Genomic DNA, 23,064 nt, shown 5'->3' on the forward strand with positions numbered 1-23,064 from the left:
ACAACTGGTGGATCAGAAAATGACATTGCAGCAAAACAGACAGACACTGTCTGAATAAGTATATTGAATAAAATTTAACTAAACTAAGTAAAATTAAACTAATAAGCAAATAAACCCTAAAACTGGCATATCCTAACATTACCTTCACTAAACTGCAAATATAATACCAAAAATTCCAAGTGCAATAAAACAAGCTAGTAGAATAAAACACTAATTATACAATGACCCCCCCATTAATATTCCAAAACGTGCATGCTGATTGGTCAGCATGCCCGTTGTAAATCAGACTTATACTAATGAAAAAGGTCCGGTCACCCGGACTTTTTCCATTAGTATAAGTCTTTTTTTTTGTTACAGCAACAGAGAACGGAATAGCTCCTTTGCTGTAATCTCACTATGTTAAATGGGTTTAACATAGTGAGATAGCTTAAAAAAAGCAACGGGGATCTTCCTTTCTCCGTTGCTTTTTTTAAAGCTGTCTCGCTATGTTAAACCCATTTAACATACCGAGACAGCTTTAAAAAAAGCAACGGAGAAAGGAAGATCTCCGTTCCATTTTTAAAGCTATCTCGCTATGTTAAACTCCTTTAACATAGCGAGACACCTTTTAAAAAGCAACGGAGATCTTGCTTTCTCCATTGCTTCCACACACAGCTCTGATGTACTGCATAAGCATACGCATGCGCAGTACATCAGAACTGCCGCGGAATACCAGACAACTGCGGAAGGGCAGCACGGAGGCATTATACAATGCCATTATTTAAGAAAAGTGAGTATTTTTTTCTTAAATAATGTCATTGTATAATAGCAATAACCCATTTCTAGGTGTGGGTAATGCTGGATTTACCCATGGTTGTTCTTGTTTGGCCACTTGGGCTACGCCCTCCTGACCAAACCACACCAACCATGGTTAAATCCAGCATTACCCACACCCAGGCATGTGTTATTGCCTAATTATAAAACGGTTCATTTATAAAACCTGCACAGAGCACTTAACACCCTACTCAGTACATGACTTGCAAAATAACCTAATTACCACATCATATTGAAATGAGAGGAAAACAGTGATTTAAACTAAAGAAAAAAGTCTAAGTTGAGTTCACGAGATATATAAAAAAGTTTTGTACTGTAAGATTATGGTACCTAAATTCATATCTTGCAAATTTGTCACGTGTAAGTGAAACTCATTTCTTAATATTCCATTAAAAATAACTATTATTTTGATCAAATTAGTGATCAATGCTCCAAGTAAGACCTCTAAGTAACAGACTTGAATCCGTTTAAGAAATCTAATAAACGATCGTCACAAATAATATCAGATAATGCTATTAAGTGAATATGTAAAAATAAAACCACCTTTTTTCAAGTAATCGTAAAACTTTTATTCTCTTTATCTTTAATAGATTGCAAATTGTAATATTCCATTACAAAATATGTCATGGGGCATACGCCAAAATCCCACATATACTAAATCTATAAAGTCTGTTTCACACGCAATCAAATTTAACTTTAAATTGCTTTTACTGATCAGTTGATGTTTGCAGACTGTACCAGTGATGACAGATGCCCTCTGGTCAAAATTGACTTATTTTGACTCTATGGGTAGGCCCCATAAGGTTCTCTTGGCATATTATGGAGATAGATTGCCAGGCCTTGCTTCTGCACAGATTCTGCTGCTGCACAGTTGTGCCCCAATGAGGTTTCAAAGCTATGTCTACCAGTTGGTAACCCTGCCCCTTCACCTCTATGCTATTAGTCCAGGTGTTTTAATTTCTGCAGTTTTCAGCAGCAGCAGTGATTAGGAGACTCTGCACTGAATCAGTGACAAAGTTTTGGCAAAATGGGGGAATAATCTTGACATCATACCTAACTGTAGGAGATATCCAAAGGGCCAGATTCAGAATCAGTCATTTATAGTAGTAGCAAGGAGGATATTTGCAAGATAGTTTTTTAATCTGCCAGAGTATCTAACTTATTGCCATTTTTGGTATGTACGTATACATTTTAAATGAATGACTGCTTTAGAAAGATTGCTGTCAAGGATCATTTTAAGCCTAGCTAATAACTCACGGTCATAATCAAACCCTGTACCTTGTATCTGTGAGACAAAGACATTAACCACTATGCCAAACACACCCATTACCAATTCATTGTCATAGTATTTTGACAAGTTACTGGAATCTTACAGTTTAAGCTAGAGCATCTCTTAATTGAAGAAGATCGTAGAATGTATTGTGACATCACTGGAAAACGATGGCTGCCTTCCTTTCTTTCAAGTTGACCATTGCTGTCCTTTCTTTATTTGGTTACATGCTATAGTAAGAGAATTAGACAACAAAGGACAGGATTTAGGCAGAATTTTATTGACATCTGGCAGCATATGTATGAAAATGTCGGCATCATTTTTGGAAGGATCTACTAATTTTACTAACCATCAGGATGTACAGTCGCAACTGAGTGAAAACTTGGAAATAAGGTGAACAATGAACATGATGGAGAATTTGTATTATCTCTGTGCTGAAATAGAAGGTGTTTACTACAATAAAGCAATGCTTCCTATCTGATGTGAAGAGTTTGAAGCTCAGATAAGTCTAAAATGTATTAGAGTGGTATATGAGCCCCAACAATGGTAATATTACGCAATAATGGTAAAACATGCAATAAAAATATAATTACAATGAAGTAAGGAAGTAAAAATGTGGTATTATGGCAAAGAGTACAGTGTGGTAATTATTCAGCAGGATACAAAACCGACAAGAGAGTGCTCATTTTGTGATAGAAAACTGATGCAGATGAACAAGAATATTAATAGAACTCTGAAGAGAATGGTTAGATACCTAACTAGAAATATGACAGTGCAGAGCTTGTGTGTGTTTATCAGCAGGGTGGTTCCTGTCTGCAGCACTGGCAACCTGAATTCAAATAGGAAGTCAGAACAAAGTTGCTAGCTGATGGGAGGGGGATTAAGCTGCATTAACCAGCTGTCCATTCATGGGGTAGCCGAGGGTTGTTTATACTTTAGGACCTCTAGTGGAAGCAAGGCCACTCCGTCTAGAATGCATTAAAGCTGTGGGGTCATGCTGATAGATGTCTATGAATGAAGCATAAAGGAATGTGTGCTAAATTGACCTCATTATATGTCAGGTAAAAGAGACTGACAGTCATCAAGTCTTGCCCATGATAGAATGGAGCTGCCATGTGATAGTCCTGTCTTCTTTCCCTCATGATAAGAAGATGGGAGTCAACATTCAGGTGCTGGCAGTAAGTGAGTGGGTAGATCCAAACATTAACAAAAATCAAATGTTAAGGAAGATAGAAAAATGAAGTGCAGAAATAGGCATTTGACACAACTGTTTCCTCTTTTTTTAGGTGATCATTATGGCTTGTCGGGAAGTGGAAATGGGAAAGGTAGGTCATGCAGATCGAGATTTTCCTCTGCTTGCAGGTCAGATATCTATGTTTATTATACCGGGTTCTTGTATAGTATCATGTCAGAGATAACAGAAAGATGCCTGAGCAGATCTGACACCATCATCTGTGTAGCAACTCACTGTGTAAATACTTGTATACTGATATCAAATGCGATAAGAAGTCAGCAAATGGCACTGTACAGATGTAATGCCGCACACTTTTTTTATAAGCTATGTATTTACTGGTTTCTCAAAGACAGCTCCATTAAAATAATACATTGAAGTCTATATACTTTTGTTATGGCTTATCAGTACAAATGCTGACTTCATGCCTATTACTACTGTATAGTTTAGTGAATTATTTAATCAAATCAGTTGTGGGGTTCATGTCCTGGATAAACGGTGGCTGTCCTGTGCTTTTTCTGTAGGATAGGTTTGACAGAAATCATTTGCTCTGTTGTATTAGAACAGAAAAAGTGATTGCATAACATCATTTTGAGGAGTTTCTTTTTCCCAGTTTTGTTCAACCATGGAGTTGATGTAATTAATTTTGTGAGTGTGTGGATACAAGGGGCCTTCCCTCTTCCAAAAATGTATTTCAATGTGTACAATTCAGTTGTGCGTGCTATTGGGTAGTTTGATCTGCTAGAATTACTCAGGTGAGTTTCTTGTAAATGTTATTTCAACTTCATAAAGCAGACACAAAAAACACCATAGATCTCTTTCAGTGTACCAGTTGTCTTCATTGCTGTTTCATAAAGCAGACACAAAAACACCATAGATCTCTTTCAGCGTACCAGTTGGCTTCATTGCTGTTTCATAAAACAGACACAAAAAACACCATAGATTTCTTTCAGTGTACCAGTTGTCTTCATTGCTGTTTCATAAAGCAGACACAAAAAACACCATAGATCTCGTTCAGCGTACCAGTTGTATTCATTGCTTTTTCATAAAGCAGACACAAAAAACACCATAGATCTCTTTCAGCGTAGCAGTTGTCTTCATTGCTGTTTCCTAAAGCAGACACAAAAAACACCATAGATCTCTTTCAGCGTACCAGTTGTCTTCATTGCTGTTTCATAAAGCAGACACAAAAAACACCATAGATCTCTTTCAGCGTACCAATTGTCTTCATTGCTGTTTCATAAAGCAGGCACAAAAAACACCATAGATCTCGTTCAGCATACCAGTTGTCTTCATTGCTGTTTCATAAAGCAGACACAAAAACACCATAGATCTCTTTCAGTGTACCAGTTGTCTTCATTGCTGTTTCATAAAGCAGACACAGAAACACCATAGATATCTTTCAGTGTAGCAGTTGTCTTCATTGCTGTTTCATAAAGCAGGCACAAAAAACACCATAGATCTCTTTCAGCGTACCAGTTGTCTTCATTGCTGTTTCATAAAACAGACACAAAAAACACCATAGATCTCTTTCAGTGTACCAGTTGTCTTCATTGCTGTTTCATAAAGCAGACACAGAAACACCATAGATCTCTTTCAGTGTAGCAGTTGTCTTCATTGCTGTTTCCTAAAGCAGACACAAAAAACACCATAGATCTCTTTCAGCGTACCAGTTGTCTTCATTGCTGTTTCATAAAGCAGACACAAAAAACACCATAGATCTCGTTCAGCATACCAGTTGTCTTCATTGCTGTTTCATAAAGCAGACACAAAAAACACCATAGATCTCTTTCAGTATACCAGTTGTCTTTATTGCTGTTTCATAAAGCAGACACAAAAACACCATAGATCTCTTTCAGTGTACCAGTTGTCTTCATTGCTGTTTCATAAAGCAGACACAAAAACACCATAGATCTCTTTCAGCGTACCAGTTGTCTTCATTGCTGTTTCATAAAACAGACACAAAAACACCATAGATCTCTTTCAGCGTACCAGTTGTCTTCATTGCTGTTTCATAAAACAGACACAAAAACACCATAGATCTCTTTCAGCGTACCAGTTGTCTTCATTGCTGTTTCTTAAAGCAGACACAAAAAACACCATAGATCTCTTTCAGTGTACCAGTTGTCTTCATTGCTATTTCATAAAGCAGACACAAAAACCAACATAGATCTCTTTCAGTGTACCAGTTGTCTTCATTGCTGTTTCATAAAGCAGACACAAAAACACCATAGATCTTTCAGCGTACCAGTTGTCTTCATTGCTATTTCATAAAGCAGACACAAAAACCAACATAGATCTCTTTCAGTGTACCAGTTGTCCTCATTGCTGTTTCATAAAGCAGACACAAAAACACCATAGATCTCTTTCAGCGTACCAGTTGTCTTCATTGCTGTTTCATAAAGCAGACACAAAAACACCATAGATCTCTTTCAGTGTACCAGCTGTCTTCATTGCTGTTTCATAAAGCAAACACAAAAAACACCATAGATCTCTTTCAGTGTAGCAGTTGTCTTCATTGCTGTTTCATAAAGCAGACACAAAAACACCATAGATCTCTTTCAGCGTACCAGTTGTCTTCATTGCTGTTTCATAAAGCAGACACAAAGCACACCATCAGTCTCTTTCAGTGTACCAGTTGTCTTCATTGTTGTTTCATAAAGCAAACACAAAAAACACCATAGATCTCTTTCAGTGTACCAGTTGTCTTCATTGCTGTTTCATAAAGCAGACACAAAAAACACCATAGATCTCTTTCAGTGTACCAGTTGTCTTCATTGCTGTTTCATAAAACAGACACAAAAAACACCATAGATCTCTTTCAGTGTACCAGTTGTCTTCATTGCTGTTTCATAGAGCAGACACAAAAAACACCATAGATCTCTTTCAGCGTAGCAGTTGTCTTCATTGCTGTTTCATAAAGCAGACACAAAGCACACCATCAGTCTCTTTCAGTGTACCAGTTGTCTTCATTGCTGTTTCATAAAGCAGACACAAAAAACACCATAGATCTCTTTCAGTGTACCAGTTGTCTTCATTGCTGTTTCATAAAGCAGACACAAAGCACACCATCAGTCTCTTTCAGTGTACCAGTTGTCTTCATTGCTGTTTCATAAAGCAAACACAAAAAACACCATAGATATCTTTCAGTGTACCAGTTGTCTTCATTGCTGTTTCATAAAACCAGTCACAAAAAACACCATAGATCTCTTTCAGTGTACCAGTTGTCTTCATTGCTGTTTCATAAAGCAGAAACAAAAAACACCATAGATCTCTTTCAGTGTACCAGTTGTCTTCATTGCTGTTTCATAAAGCAGACACAAAAAACACCATAGATCTCGTTCAGCATACCAATTGTCTTCATTGCTGTTTCATAAAGCAGACACAAAAAACACCATAGATCTCGTTCAGCATACCAATTGTCTTCATTGCTGTTTCATAAAGCAGACACAAAAAAGACCATAGATCTCTTTCAGTGTAGCAGTTGTCTTCATTGCTGTTATAACCCCTTTTTCCCATTTATACACAGTGTCGGGGTGCCACATCAGCATTAGTCAATGCCACCAAATTACCTGGAGCCAAATATTTAGACCCATGTGAAAAATGTTAACACATGTTTAAACTGAGTGAGTAGGTCTCTTTTACTAACTTAGAGTTTTTATGTGGTAAGACGTGTTCCGTTTTTACCCCTTTTATGTTTGACACAGTCCCCTTTAACTGAGTAGGCATATTATGACAAACATGAAGATGCTGAGTTAAGTGATATGTGACTGTATAGATCCAACGGTGCATTGTTGTACTGAACTGAGGACTTGGTGCTACTGGAACAGTTGTGCACCTCAGAGAGAGGGAGTCTTATAAGTGGGCATGCACCTTTACTCCAAGGCACAGCAACATTGCAGTGGATTATATTATGTAGGGCACTTTGAGGACAAAGTCCTTTTCATGGGAGCATGAGGGTCATTGCCTTCTCTTAAAACACTTTTTTAGCTAACAAAGTAGTATTGCTTTTGGCATTTCTTAGGGTATAACAAAGCTATGCTCAGAAACATGATTTTCAGTGTCTCATGTCTTACTGTACACTGTATATTAAAAATGTATGTTATACTGTCTTTTTTAATCATTGATGATTTAAAGTGCAGCATACCACATGTAAAATAAACATTCATGAAATGGTGAGGCCACTTTTGCTAGGCAGACCTTACCTGTTTCAGAAGAGGTACAAGCAGCAAAAAAAAATGCTATGTATTTAAAAATTTGGCAGTTAACTAAAGTTTTATGTCTGACCTGGATAAATGCTGAAAGATAATGGTCAATAAATACGTGTATTTAGTTACAAATAAATAATGAAATAATTCTGTAATAAGTAAATGTTGGCTTTTTGAAGAATGCGTGTGTGTGTGCAGTGATTTGCATTTAGAATTCCATACTATTAAGGACCCAGCTATCTTTGATCTGACTCACCACCACAAATACACCAACTTAAGACCCGACTCTCCATCAGTAAATAAATAAAGCATGCTGGAGGGATAGATTTATTATTTTACACTTCCCCATCTCTAAAATAATCTTTTGTTGCAAATATAATAGAATGATACCGTTGATTCTTTTAAGGCAAACTCTGATGGTTGGTGGGTGGCCATAAATTTATCCTAGGCCTGACTTGTTTTGACCTCCTGAAGGCAGGAGGTACCTGTAATAGTAGGTATTGGCAAGGTGACTATGGCCATTGGACTGACTCTGCCTTATAAGCTCTATGAATTTGTAAATAGCCCAGTCATATCCAATTAATTATATATCTTTCATTTACCCATCAGCATTTATTATAGCTATCCTAAGTTCTTTTTGCTTCAACATCTTAGTTGATTTCCTTTGTATGTTCTCTGAGACCTCCCCTACCATGTAATTTCTCCCAAATTCCATGTAGTGCTTCATTTGTTTACATTTACATATGATACAGTACCACCATCACTGTATAAATATTCTGCTGTATGTTGCTTATTGCATATAATTTTTACCATTATCTTATTTTTATGTTTTCTTTTCAAGTGGATATATTGTGCTGCTTTGTATAACTTAAATAATTACCTGTGTGTGAATATTATTTACTTTGTTAATCTGATCCAAAACTGTAATGTACAAAATTTTGCCTCAATGTTAATTAACAACATTGAATGTAGTACAACTTTAATGTACTGTAGTGGAGCTTTTCTCTCTAGGCCTCGGATAAAAATGGGCTCCTGGCCCAGTCAGACTTTCTTGGTAAATGTTACATAAATAAATAAATAAATAGATTTATAGTCTAATGTCTGATAAAGGGATATCATCACATTCATGTATTTTTGAGATTCTGCTGTATACTCTTTTCCACCATTTGATTCATTTGTTAATGCTGTTTCATTGTAAGTGATGGTTTAAGATCTTCATAATAATACCCCCCAGGTTCCTTTTTGTTCTCTATTTTAGCCTTACTGCTAGCAACGAGTTCTCATATTCCACTAGTTGTCATTCCTCAGACATAGCATGTTACACTTGAATTGTTGAAGTACAGTTGTCACCTTTTAAATCAAGCTTTAAAATCTTTGTAGGTCCATCTTTATGTTTCCTGCACATGTTGTACCATACTAGTGTTCTTGGCATTGGATAGTGCCTTGAGGAATTGTTCTTCAGAGATTTTTGAAGATTTAGATGTAGGTATGTGATATGAGTTTATTGGAGGGGAGATAAGGGGGAAGATTTTAGCTAAATGTATCTGCTAGTATATCAGCAATGTATTCTGGGTTTGAGTATGCTTTATAATTTACTATTAGCTCTGCAATATTTTTGAGGTTTCTAACATAGCTAAAGGAAGCATTCTGATTATCCTTCATCTTGGGGTGTGTTTTTACCTTGTATCTGGCTTTGGCCAATTTTGCGAGGTATCTTAAGAGTTACATTTATTTTTCAAAGTTATATATACATAACATTACATTCAAGTTTAAGACGCACTGAGCAGCAGTTATACAATTGACCCTTCCTGAAATGGAGTGGTAGAAAAAAGTTAGAAGTAGTTGAAGGTAAGGCACCTAAGAAATAGAGAGGTCAACTTTACATTACCAGGGTATGAGTATCAATGAATTCTGAAGACACAGCGCATTTGTAAACATTAACAGTGGTGCTGTGTTGTATCTTCATTCAAGAGACCCAACAGAAAGAAAAGGGAGCATATAAGTATATTGAATATGTGATTGTAGAATGTGGTTGATTGGACTTTTAGTCATAAAAATACCTCTAAGTGCTTCCTATCAAAATAGTTGCATCAGAGTTGAAAAGATGTTTTCTTGTTTGCAAATTATACAGTTCATGGCAGTGCATACAATTTTGTGATTGTGGAGTCACTACACAGAGTTAAGAGGTTGAAGTGCAGTGAATACCACCCCCTGCAAAAATATCTACTGAACATTTGTTTGTTTTGTTATATTTAGGTTTGCTGGTGCACTGTTGTGATTCATACATTGTATCAATCACTTTGTGTAGTCAAAGTGCTACGGCTTGTTTAAAGACTTCACTGGTTTCATTGTAATGCCCTGACCATCAAAAAATTGCTGTCAATTTATTAACATGGACCCAAAAGAAAACACTAAAGCAGTGTCTTTCAGCATTTCCCTGTTTGTGGTTGCCACAGTGGATCACCGGTTTGCAGATTGATTGGCAATGGACCTTTTACGGTGTTGAGTTGCCAGCCGGGTGCCTAACCTTCACAGAAGACACACACACACACACACACACACACACACACACACACACACACACACACACACACACACACATGTGCACCTACCTGCATGTCTTTAAAACTTACTCGACAGCAGGGAGGCCATGCAGACTCTGCACAGAAGGCACTCCAGCTGCAATCCACTTACATGAAATGAAAAGGAATTGCTCTACCTTTCTTTTACATATGTTGGTGTGCACACTAACATTATATTGCACCTTTCTTTTATATATGCTGGTGTGCACACTAACTTTATATAGCTTCTGTAGCTTCTTGGGGATCTACATAGTTGAAGTTGTAAATCTGTCATATCTAACTGCATTTGATGAGTGAGTTGAATTATTTTTTCTGCATGGATAGAAAAGTTCAGCAGACAAGACCACCTACCTGGGGAAGTTCACACACACGCACACACACACACACACACACACACACACACACACACAGACACACACACAGACACACACACAGACACACACACACACACACACACACACACACACACACACACACACACACACACACACACACACACTTTAACTGCTGTGTCCTAGAGTCTTACTCTTCCTGCCTTTTGAAATGCCTTACCTTCTGTATTGTTATATAAGGGTTACAGTTCCACAAGCACCTTATTCCTTCTGTACTGTTACATATGGGGTACAGTTCCACCTACTCCTTACCCTTTGTTTGTACTATTCCCAGTTCTATGTAGCTTGTCTACTATGGTGTTACATGCAGTGACCAGGGGTGGCTAGCTATATACCATAGCAGGAATCCTATATATTTCCACATAAATACTGTTGTTCTTTCCTCTAATGTTCCATGTGGCTGCACAATGAATGGCACGCATTCCTGCTACTGCTGTGTGAATCACTCATTTCCATATGCTGTGTATTCTGTGTCAGCAACAGATGGACAGTCATGTTCTTAATCACAGATCTGTTGGCCCAGTGCCTGAACCACTATCCTTAGTGTAAAATCTTGCAGTGTGAATGGTCAGTCTGAATCTGGCCACCCAAATCCCAGTGTGCACTGAGTAGCAATGTATACTACAAGACCATAAGTATTTTTACAAGCACACTTCTATTTATACTGGTTAATAGAATTGCACAAACAGTAATGTATCTGGACATATTTCCACAGCTTACATGTTATAGTATTCTGAATTTAAAACGTTAGATAAGACTGGCACTGAGCAGAAGAGTTAGAAATACTGAACTGATTCATCTAAGAAACTGAGAAGTTGTTCAGCAGCAAACTGCCAGCTTCACACAGGAAATGGATATAAAAACTTGTTTGTACTCAACACAACTACATATGCTTTTAAACTGGATGAAAATATCAGAAAGAGTTCTCTTCAGATGCTTATACCAGAGAATAGTGTTGCTACAACCAACACAAAATAACTCGCTAATCTAACTTATACATTTTTATGGATGATTATTTAAAATAATTTCAGATATTCTCTTTTTTGGCTGAAGTGCAGGCATTTCTGCATTTTGCTTTGGACTGCAACTTAATACATAGAAATGCAGCATGTAAAATAAGTTGAATAATGAAGGTATATGACGTATTTAGTTCAGCTGGTATGGTCAGTTCTAAGCCTATGCTGTGGCTATATTGAAAGTATATTTCCTCACAGCGTTTCACAAGACATGGGAAAGGAAAGGCATAGCTCTTTCATAACTCTGACTGTAATTCTAAGTATTATTCCCAGTGTCCTATGATCTGTTTGTATGTACACAAAAGAAAAGGGAGCCAGCCTGTGAGTCATATCAGCTCGGTGAATTCTAATCCCCAGAAATGAGACCTTCGTTATTTGCACACCAGATTATTACAAATGCATTTGTCAGTGTATTTATCAGTTATATGACAAAACAGGAACATGAGCATAGCAATATGGTCTTTCCAGTGGGTAAGCTTAAAACCACACAGCAATTTATCCGTATATATTTAGAGATGTTAATGATAAAGTATTGATTATATGCCTAGAGCTGCAGGTGTAAGAGAAGTGTGCCAGGACATAGTGTGCAGTTACAATTCCCATACTTTCCTTTGTCATTTGTTCGCTTACAGTGTGTGTCATAAAGCTGACCATAGAAGGTGAAATGTGTGTGTGTGTGTGTGTTTATGGAGGGTAATGCACCAGGTTTAATAGTTACTTCCTTTCTTTTTTTTCATTTTTGTTTGTGAAGTAACACCAGTTTCATATCAGCATGTTAAACTGCAGGAAGGGCAGCATAACATGTTATTGGGTACACAGCTATTAGTACTAAAGAACTCAACGTTCCATCATCAAAGTGTGGAACACTGCCACTCATAATGTGGAACAAATAGGTAAAATGTGGAACACTGCCACTCATAATGTGAAACAAATAGACTGTGGAGCACTACCTCTTGTAACGTGGACCAGATAGTTAAAATGTGGAACACAGCTTCTCATAATGTGGAACAAATAGGTAAACTGGAGCACTGCATCTCATAATGTGAAATAAATAAGTGGTAAAGTACCGAACACTGTGTCTCATAATGTGAAACAAATAGCTAAAATGTGGAACACTGCCTCTCATAATGTGGAGCAAATAGGTAAAATGTAGAAAACTGTGTCTCATAATGTGAAACAAATAGGTAAAACATGGAATACTTCATGTCATAATGTGGAACAAATAGGTAAAATGCAAAAGCTTACTAACAATTTCAACTAGGGAGCTAACAGGATGGTAAAAATGTGTTACCTTTTAGTTATAAAAAAGTTATTTTAATGAATTAATATGTTGTAGGATTTACCATGGATATCTGTAAAAAAAAAAAATCATAACATTGAATGTGTTGGAGATCTTTCATTGTGGAATAGTGAGGAACACAAGCTTTTTAATACTGAAAATGTGGAATTTTCCTCATAATGTGGTTTGATAGGGTCAGTAATGGTGTTGCCATTGAGCATCCTGTTCAACCACACCTCCACCTAAAATAGCAGACCTGTCACTAGTGGAGTTCCCTAGGGATCTGTCCTGAGACTCCTACTCTTTGGCATCTATTTCTCAGAGGTCCAGGCAAAGACAAAGGCATGTGGCTGTCCAAGTTTGCGGAAGACTGTAAGCTGGGTGTAGTCACTGACTCTCCAGATGACATGCTGCAAAGATGATGTTAACATGTTGCAAGAGGGTCTCACAGCAACTAATGACTGGTGCCAAAGTCATGGCCTTAAGTCAAATGCAAAAAAAATGTATCATCATACCATTCGGCAAAAACACGACCCCCACTGATTACTACATCAACAACAACCTCCCTAAGTACATAGCCTATGGTGAGAGGCCTGGGCACTCTGGCTGATAACCTCACATTCGACCATCATGTAGCGGCAGTGGTCAGAAAAACCTTTTACTTGGTTCATCTCATAAGTAAAGGGATTGCATCCAGAAAAAATGAGGTTATTACCTCTCAGTTCTCCTCCCTCATTAGACCAATAATTGAGTATAGCACCCCGTTTGTGATGTACCGCTCCAAACATCTGCATTAACTGGAAAGGCCACTGGAATACCTCGCAAAGAGAATCCATGGCCTCCAACACCTGCCCTATGCAGACAGGCTTAAATCACTATCACTCTACTCTGTATCATACAGATTACTCAGGGGTGATCTGTGTTTCGCCTGCAAGGCAATCTCGGACCCTGTCCTACTAGAGATGCTTCATATCCATAAGTCTAACTCCTCATGCCCTACCTGCTCAAAAGGCCTGAATCTAATATGCAACATCAACTAAACCTGCTGGAGAGACAGGTTTGCCTCCCAGAGGCTACCCTGTCTCTGGAATAGACTTCCCGTACACGTCAAACAGAGCACCTTGCTGACAGTCTTCAACTGCAACCTTGCTGAGTGGATGGGAAACCACAAATTTGTCCTAGGGGTTCCACCTGTGTCCCTCATTGACAGGGGTAACAGGTGCTGACTGAGGTTTCTTTTTTGGGGATAAACTCTTGGCTAGGCTTGTAAGGAGCTCAGGGCCATTAGCCTTGTAACCTCCTATGATCCTATCATGAGGTACACTTGAGAGGTGTAGTCTGTACTATACCATTAATTCACAAAGATGACAAGCAGATATATGAATAGTGCCATAGGCTAAAGATGTTAGCTTGACTGACAGCAGTTAATCTGAAGTGTTATAACCCATCAGCAACTACAGCTATGCCTAATCTCCTTAACAATGAATCCTACCAATGCATTCTAAATTGCATAATAAATTACCTACTCCTTCCCATCTACATTAATGGTAAAGCCATATCTCATAATAACTCTTTGTATTTATGTGACACATAGATAATTATTGTCTGACATATTATATTGTTATCAACATATGCTACTATTTTACCTTAAACATCTGTACACTCGGACTATCACATCTCTAACTATATATTACTATGTTTATTCTTTATTGCTTTTGATTATTTTTTCTGGGATGAGCTGAAAATAGTCCACTATGATTGATGCTCTGTCCCTGTTAACATATGTAAAATAAAATTAAAACAGATAGAGATAGTTGGCAAAATAATGTAAATATGGCTCTGGGTGCTAATGCACTATGTTACATATAACTAGTACTCTGGTAGTATAAAATATTTAGGTAAAATAGTTCATTAGTAAGAATGAACTGTTCATTGTGTATTCATGACACAGTCCAGCAATGGTCAGTTAGGTCTTCTTATATTTTTTGTTTCCATTGCATTACCTTAAAAACTAGCTGAGCTATGCAATTTCATCATGTTTGGGGCTTGGTATAATGGTTAAGGTGTTTGACTTGGACACAAGGTACAGTGTTTGATTCTCACCTTTGGAAAGGAAATTGTTTAGGTTTAGAATGGCCTATTAAGAATGTTAGCCTAGTAATTAGCTATGAACCTATGAAACCATGAACCTAAGGAAAATGAAAATTTACACAGTGAATTTCTGGGCCTTTGTCTTTTCTAAAAAGATTTTAAGCCTGCATAAACTAAAGCAGTGATGGTGATTCCCTGCTAGTTTTTCCCATCCACCCTCCTTTTTCTGGATCTGTTTTTTTATACCTGATGATTTTAAGCTACCCACTCCTAGTGTAAATTGTGCTTAATAAGCTCATTCCTTGTGCTTATATTGATAAAGTGCATTTTGTCTTTTCTACTGATTTACTTGATCTGAATTCATTAGCTGGCTAGCTGTTGGATAAAATAATGTACTTTTACACTCTAGCAAGCACTTGTTTTTACATCAAGAGGTCAGTGGATTTTCTATCTAGTGCACTGGGAGGTAGGTTGGTCTGTTTAGGTTGAAGAAACACTTGAGATTTCTGCACATAGTTTTATTGGCTGGAGGGCTTATTGATCAGCTTATCTTGTTCTTAGTGGCTTTATAAATTCTGAACAATTGAGTGTCTCTTGGCTCATTTACACAAAGAAATGCTTTTTATTGAATAATTACATTTTTATAAGCGGCTTAAAACTGCTGTATCCATATTTTTATGTTAGTTTGCTTCTAGTAGCATTTCACTCCAGACACTCCTTTAATGTATTTTTACATTAGGAAGATTGGGATTATTCATCTAGTGGCAGTAGGCAGTTACATGGTCTATCTGAGCTGGGAAGCACACAAAAGTGGCTCCAAGTATTATTTGCACTTCTCTTATATACTGTAACTGTACTTTAACAGTTTCAGAAAATACTATACTGTCTGCTGCTGATTTAAGTAGTTAATTGCATTGTATCTGTTAGTTCTAGGACTGTTGTAGGTAGGTTGTGTGGTCTTGTTACACTTAGACTAAAAACAGCTATTTTATTTCCTGATTTGTAGTTAGCTTAAAACTTCTTTCTCTTTGCTCATATTTAAGTCTCACATTTGTGCGTTGCTGCTCTTCTTGCAGAGGCAATTAGCAGTCCATGTCTATAGATGCAAAAGCCTAGAAGCTTAGTTTTTCACTAAACAGCTGTCAGTACAACCATTCCCAGGTTTTCTGCTGCTCCAGGAGCAACTCAGTTAAGAACTGAGCAGTGTTGCCTTATTGATCATCCTTAGCCTAAACAAAATATAGGTCCCTCTTGTAGTCTCAATGCTACAAGCATAGTCATGTCAAATTAACTCATTCCTTTTCCTAATAAAACATATACAGTAAGAGCCTGCTATCATGGGTGGGCAGTTTACCATCATCTCTCTGGCCAGCTTGATACATATGGGCATCCTGAGACAATGTAGCAATTGTCTCATGTGTAATGACAATCACCCACTTACTCCTGAAACAAACAAATACTTTGTGAGAGATGTAGTTACACTATGAAATTGGAGGCAAGACTCTCACATAAGGGCAAATTGAATGCCAAACAGTTTGCCAGAGCAGACGCACTTCCCACACTAAACAAGGACATGACACACAAACCCACATATGTGGACGTACTCACTAATAACATACCAAAAGATCAGAGGCCTCCCAAATGGAAACCAATTACACACACAGTGCAAGAAACTACCACAACACATAATAATACACACATTGGTGTCTCAGCAAACAAACCTGTAAGGTGTAACACCACAAAACCCTAATGTATTGGTGATAGTTGTCTCTATTCTGAAACACACAGATGTTCCCCTTACCAGGCTGGATAAGGAGCGGGGTTACAGTTAGCTGCCTGTCAGGTGCCAGGATTCATCAAGTCAGTCAAACACTTAATCACAAGTCCTGGTATGACTCTGTCATAGTCCATGTGTGGGTCAATGACTTGAGACATACCTTACTGGACTATATGTAGATTTATCACTGTTTCTGCATTTTCTGTGTGTTTCTATTAAAAAAACAAAAAAACAAAAAAAAAATCCTTGTTTTCCCGCCTCTCCTCGACTAGTTTAGACCAGTTTACAGGCATTGCTGTATTTTGGGCTGTGGTGTAGTTCCTGTGTTTTCCATTACCTTACTTGGATAGAAGGAAGTTTCTTTGCTCACCAGTGGGAGTGGGGAGCCTTGAGCAGCCTACCTGTCCCTGTAGGAAGTGACCTCAGCACAAGAAGCTGTAGTAATGGTTGTTATGGACCATTTCTAGCTCTTTTGTAGTTCACTGTTTAAAATCCACCTCTGGGCGTTTTTGCGCGGTTGTGCGCATAGCGCAGCGCCGGTTAAACAAGGTTAAACTTCTCTGCTCTTCAAATTTTCCCTTAAGGAAGCTCTACTCTTAGTATAATCAGACTACTCACTATATTATAAGCCTAGCACTTGATCTCAATACTTCTCTACTAAGTAAGCACTCTCATACTAAGTAAAACACTACATCTACTTACCACCCCTGTGAATATCCACTTCCCTTAAAGGTACAGCACTCCCTTATACTGTTCTAGCATGTCGAGTGGTAGATTACTGGCGTCCTCTCCAGTTCAGCTGGTCAATCTGGGTATCTTGAGACAATGCTACAATTGTCTCATGTACACAGACAACCCTCTCCTCCTCCCAAGAAATACAAATACTTGTGAGAGATGCAACTATATAGCCAAACTGGAGGCTGAACTCTCTCAACTCAGGGCTGGCATGACCAGACAGGAGGAGATGGTAACCACACACACAACAATCCCAGTCCCACATAGACCTACCACAACTGCAAACCAAACACATAAAAACACAAAGACATACTCGGAGGCTCTAATAAAAAACTTACCAAAACAACAGAGGCTCCCAAAGCAGACATCCAAAAATCCACCACCTAAAAACAAAACACATGCAACACATACTTCAATAAATCAGTGTGTCAACCAATCACAGCCCTTAAGGCCAAACACCTTGCCTGATACACTAGTAATAGGTGACTCTATAGTCAGACACACTGAAGTCCCGCTGACCAGGCTGAACAAGGAGAGGGTGACTGTGAGCTGTCTATCAGGAGCTAGGATCTGCCACATAACACACGCACTCAGGTCACTCCAAAGCAAGTACAATCATTGTCCATGCTGGTGTGAATGACCTGAGACGTACCTCCCTGGACTACATGAAAAGAGACATAGAGGAGCTCTCCGATTATGTAGCCCAGGCTGGTATGACCCTGACCGTGAGCAGCATCTTGCCCTCACCAAGGATGATACCACAATACAAAGACAGGATGATCAGCTTTAACAATTGGCTCAAGTACTGGTGTCATTCTAAGGGGATCCAATGTCTGTCTGCCTGGGATGACATGTTGGACAAGCCACGCTGCTTCGCAGGGGACGGCTTACACCTGTCATCACTGGGCTTCCGGATATTGGCTAAGGCTCTTGCCACCCCCATAGTGTCTTTTTTAGGCAAGGCTCAAAAGACAAACCCACCTCCTTAGAAAACAAAAATGGAAAAAAACTAAGGGTAATGCTGCTCAACGCCAGAAGTCTAAATCTCAAGATGCAGGCACTTGATGCACTCCTCAGCATGGAGAACATCGACGTCTGTGCAGTAACTGAAACCTGGTTCAAGGCTCCTGAGAGCACCCCAGCACTACCAGGCTATACCTCGTATCATGCTTTTCGGCCCCAAAACCCGGGCCGAACCACAAAGGGAGGGGGAGTGTCCATATTTATCAAGGACACCCACAACTCCAGGTTAGTAGCAACACACGAAGCATCAGAGACCATACAGGTGCAACTAACCATAAGCAAAACTGCTATACAACTGGTAGCATGTTACAGACCACCCTCCCAATCTCAAGAACCCCACTCAGCCTTCCTGAAGACATTGGAGGATATGAATGTATCACAGAATACCATCATACTGGGAGACTTCAACCACCCAAACATAGAATTGGGTACATTATTCTAGCCCTAATACCCTAGCCCAAAGGTTCCTGGAATTCACAAATTCAAATGCACTGGAACAACTAGTCACCTCTCCCACTAGGGGAGATAATATACTAGACCTGATAATCACAAACATGGGGACAAAATGCTCCACACCGGAAGTATACCCCTCACTAGTGAGATCTGACCACAAACTAATCACCCTGGATATACATATCCCACCTCCACCCCCAGCACAAAAGACCACAGTGAAAAACTTCTCTAAAGCAGACTTCACTTTTCTTAAGACTGAGATGGTATCCTTTAAGCCCACTGTGCCAGTGGATACCACATCCCACAATGCCGAATCCTTCACAAATGCTTTCTATGGACATCTCCAAGAATGCATGGATCATGCAGTCCCAAATAAATCCAAGTCCCTCTCCACCAAAGGTAAGCATCCTGTCTGGTGGACCTTGGCCATAAACAAATTGTATAACAAAAGAAGGAAGCTACTGCACGTCAGAGCAAAATCCCATGAAGGGAAGACATCTCTGATCAACATTAGCAGAAAACTACGTTCTCTCATAAAAACATCCAAGGCCAACTTTGAGAGAAAAATCACTAAGGACACTAAAGATAACCACAAAGCCTTCTTCAGCTATGTTAGAAACCTGGGCGGAAACCCTCAGATATGCTCAGAGTTGGTTCACAACAACAAAAATACACTGAACCCACAGATATTGCCAGCATTCTGGCTGACAGGTTCAGTGCAAATTTCTCCCCTCCCTCATCCCCAAAAGAAGAAATACTTATCCCAGCTGAATGTAATCTCCCTGTCATCTCAGATGTCCAAGTGAGAACCACCCTAAACAAAGCAAAAAGCACAGCATCAATGGGACCTGACGGTATCCTGTGTTGCGTGTTACGGGAACTCCAAGAGGAGCTAAGCCCACACATAAAAATGCTATTTAACCTTAGCCTTACTTTGGGATATGTACCTGAACACTGGCGTACAGCAACAGTGGTCCCACTCCACAAGGGGGGTGCCTCTACAGACCCTGGAAACTACCGCCCCATAAGCTTAACCAGCCTGGTCTGCAAAGCTATGGAAAGAATCATTATGGAACTCATAAACAGAGACATAGGGGACCTACAGACACTTGACCCCACCCAGTTCGGCTTTGTAAAGGGCAGATCCTGCGTTTTAAACCTGGTTGACTTTTTCGAAACAGTCACTAGAGCCATTGATGAGGGCAAAGCAGTCCATACAGCATACCTGGACTTGGCTAAGGCCTTCGACACAATACCCCACTCAGGCATCATAGATAAGCTCAACAGCTTAAAAGTAAACCCTTATGTCACTAGATGGGTTGCAAACTGGCTAAAGGACAGAACCCATAAAGTTAAAATCCCTGGAGCAATGTCAGACTCAAAGCCAGTCACAAGTGGTGTCCCACAGGGATCTGTCCTGGGACCCCTCTTGTTCGGCATTTATTTCTCAGATGTTAAAGCAAACATGGGAGGGCTGTGGCTGACAAAGTTCGCAGATGACTGCAAACTAGGCGCCATAGTCGATACACCAGCAGACACACACATCCTACAAAAAGGCCTCACAGAAATGGACAACTGGTGCCGGAGTCACGGCCTTAAACTAAATGCCAAAAAATGTATAGTCATCCCCTTTGGGAAAAACAAAGTACCCACAAATTATCACATAGACAGCAACCCACTGAGTACGGAAAAAGTAATCAGAGACCTAGGGACCTAAGTCGACAGCGACCTCTCATTTGACACCCATGTTGCCAAAGTGGTTAGAAAAACATTCTACCTTGCACACCTCATCATGAAGGGATTCACATCCAGATCCAAGGATGTCATTGTGCCCTTATATTCCTCCCTCATTAGACCCATGATTGAGTACAATGCCCCATTTGGTATGTACCTCACCCGGCATTTGCAACAGCTGGAGAGACCACAAAAGTACCTCACCAAGAGGATCAAGGGTCTCCAACATATGTCTTATTCTGCCAGACTAAAGAAACTTCAGCTCTATTCAGTAGCATACTGCCTGCTCAGAGGTGATCTCTGCCTGACGTACAAGGCCATGTCCAATCAGGATCTGATGGACATGCTCCACCTCAAAAAATCCAAATCCATCAGGACCACGAGAGCTAAAGACTTAAACCTCGGCACAAGTATGAATAGGACATGCTGGAGGGATAGATTCATAACCCAGAGGCTTCCCATGCTTTGGAACAAGATCCCAGTTCATATTAGGCAGAGCCCCTCACTGACTCTCTTCAAGAGAAATCTTGATGAGTGGATGGGAGAATCGTATGTTTACCCCAGGGGTCACATATGTGTCACTGCTAGACAGGGGCACAGTAAACTAATTCTATTATATAAGGGAACCTTCATTGTGTCACTACTAGACAGAGGCACAGTATTCTAAATTTATTCTGTACATTTTTGTACCATTTCATGGGGTGGCAAAAGCCACATCACTATGGCTAGGCTTACAAATGCCCCAGGGCAGATAGCCTAGTACTATACTATGAAACTATGAGACATGACTGAGCTCTCAGATTGTGTCACAGGAAGGTATAAGCCTAGCCTTAAGTAACATTCTTCCTTCTCCAAGGATGATGCCAAAATACAAACAAAAAAATGATTGACTTTAATAATTAGCTTAGCTTCTGGTGTCAGTCCATGGGGGAGGTCCGCTCTCTGTCAGCCTGGGAAGACATGGTCCAAAAAAACATTTGCTGGGCATCCAAATAAAACTGAATAACAAAAAATAAGATGTCCAAAGCAAGTAGTGGTCACAACTTAATCTCCACACATGAAACAATAACAAGATAAGCGTCCACAAAATTTATTAAAAGTTAAGCACTTTCTTCCCCTGTTAGTACGGGGACTTCATCAGAACTAAATTCCCCTCACAAATCAACCCTCTTTATACAGAAATAAGTAACTGAATAATTGATTAATTAAATTAGATAAAACACCCTAACATTGTTAAATTTCTACAATAATTTTCTACAATAAATGTTATGTTAAATACGTTATACGTAAATCTTTCAAGTGCATAAAAAAATACATTTAAAATACATTTAAAGTGCAAGTGCTTTTTTTCTTTAAAACTGGCATCAAAGACAAATAATCATTTAATCCTGGTTCATCTAAAGCATTTAATTTAATAATCCAATAAAATTCTCTCAAATCCACATCAAGCTCCCACCAACCACCTCTTGGGTTGTGTTTTATCACTTCTAAGATTCCAAAACTGAATTTTGTATCCCCTTGACAAACCAATGAATGCTTATATAGGGCGTTATTAATATTACCCTTGGCTATGGCATGTAAATGCTCATATATTCTAGTATGAAATTTTCTCTCTGTTTTGCCAATATAAAAATATGAACAAGTTTGGCAAATAGATGTATAAACCACCCCCTTTGTCTCACAATTACCCTTCTGCAAAGGAATACTTTTGGTATTGCACCCCTATGTATATCACATCTTTATTCAATACAAAGGGACAAGGTCTGCAACAACCATACCTGGTCGTTCCCTTAATGGCCATATTCCTAGGTGTAATAATGTGTTCTGTCAACAATTTTAAATTCTTTCCTGTTTTATAAACAAAACTGGGTAAGTGACCCAAGGTATCAAAAACTTCAGTATCGCCTTTAAATATAACCCAGTTTTTCTTAACAATCTCCCTAAGCATGCATTCACCTGAACCATAGGGGATAACCATACTCATAGTGTATCCATCCTTAGAAAAACTGGGGTAGTTTGTTTGTGAATAATCTCACCACTAGCTAAAAGGGGCTTATATCTGGTACTCCATCCTTCAACCACTTGTTTCGCCACCCCATTCAATAAACTACTAGGATAGCCTCTAACCCTAAACATTTCTGTAATGGTTAAAACTTCTTCCAAGAATGTTTCTCTGTTGGAACACATTCTCCCTGCTCTTACTAACTGTCTTTTATAAATATTCTTTTTAGTGAAAAAGGATGACAACTTTGAAAATCTAAATAACTGTTAGAAAAAGTTACCTTCCTATAAATTCTAGATAAAAATTTCTTCTTTTCTTTATCTTTGGAAATCGTTACATCCAAATAACTAATCTCCACATCTGAGGAGTTCACTGTAAATTTAAAAAATGGACATATCTGATTAATATACTCCAAAAAACATTTTAAATTAGATGTTGAATCCTTCCAAAGAATAAAA

The 23,064-nt window shown here is 38.8% G+C and overlaps 1 protein-coding gene across 1 annotated transcript in view; it reads left to right on the forward strand.

Annotated features, from left to right (window-relative positions):
• LOC122809305 (tyrosine-protein phosphatase non-receptor type 18-like) overlaps positions 1 to 23,064 on the forward strand; it is a 1,521,908-nt gene that overhangs the window by 308,916 nt on the left and 1,189,928 nt on the right. Inside the window, exon 5 of the mRNA XM_044080695.1 lies at positions 3,370 to 3,408. Within this exon, the coding sequence (XP_043936630.1) occupies positions 3,370 to 3,408 (39 nt within the window). The remainder of the gene's footprint in view (positions 1 to 3,369; positions 3,409 to 23,064) is intronic.

The sequence above is a fragment of the Protopterus annectens genome, chromosome 8.part0 (assembly GCF_019279795.1).
Source record: "Protopterus annectens isolate FY-2018-M chromosome 8.part0, PAN1.0, whole genome shotgun sequence".
In the NCBI taxonomy this organism is placed as follows: Eukaryota; Metazoa; Chordata; order Ceratodontiformes; family Protopteridae; genus Protopterus; species Protopterus annectens.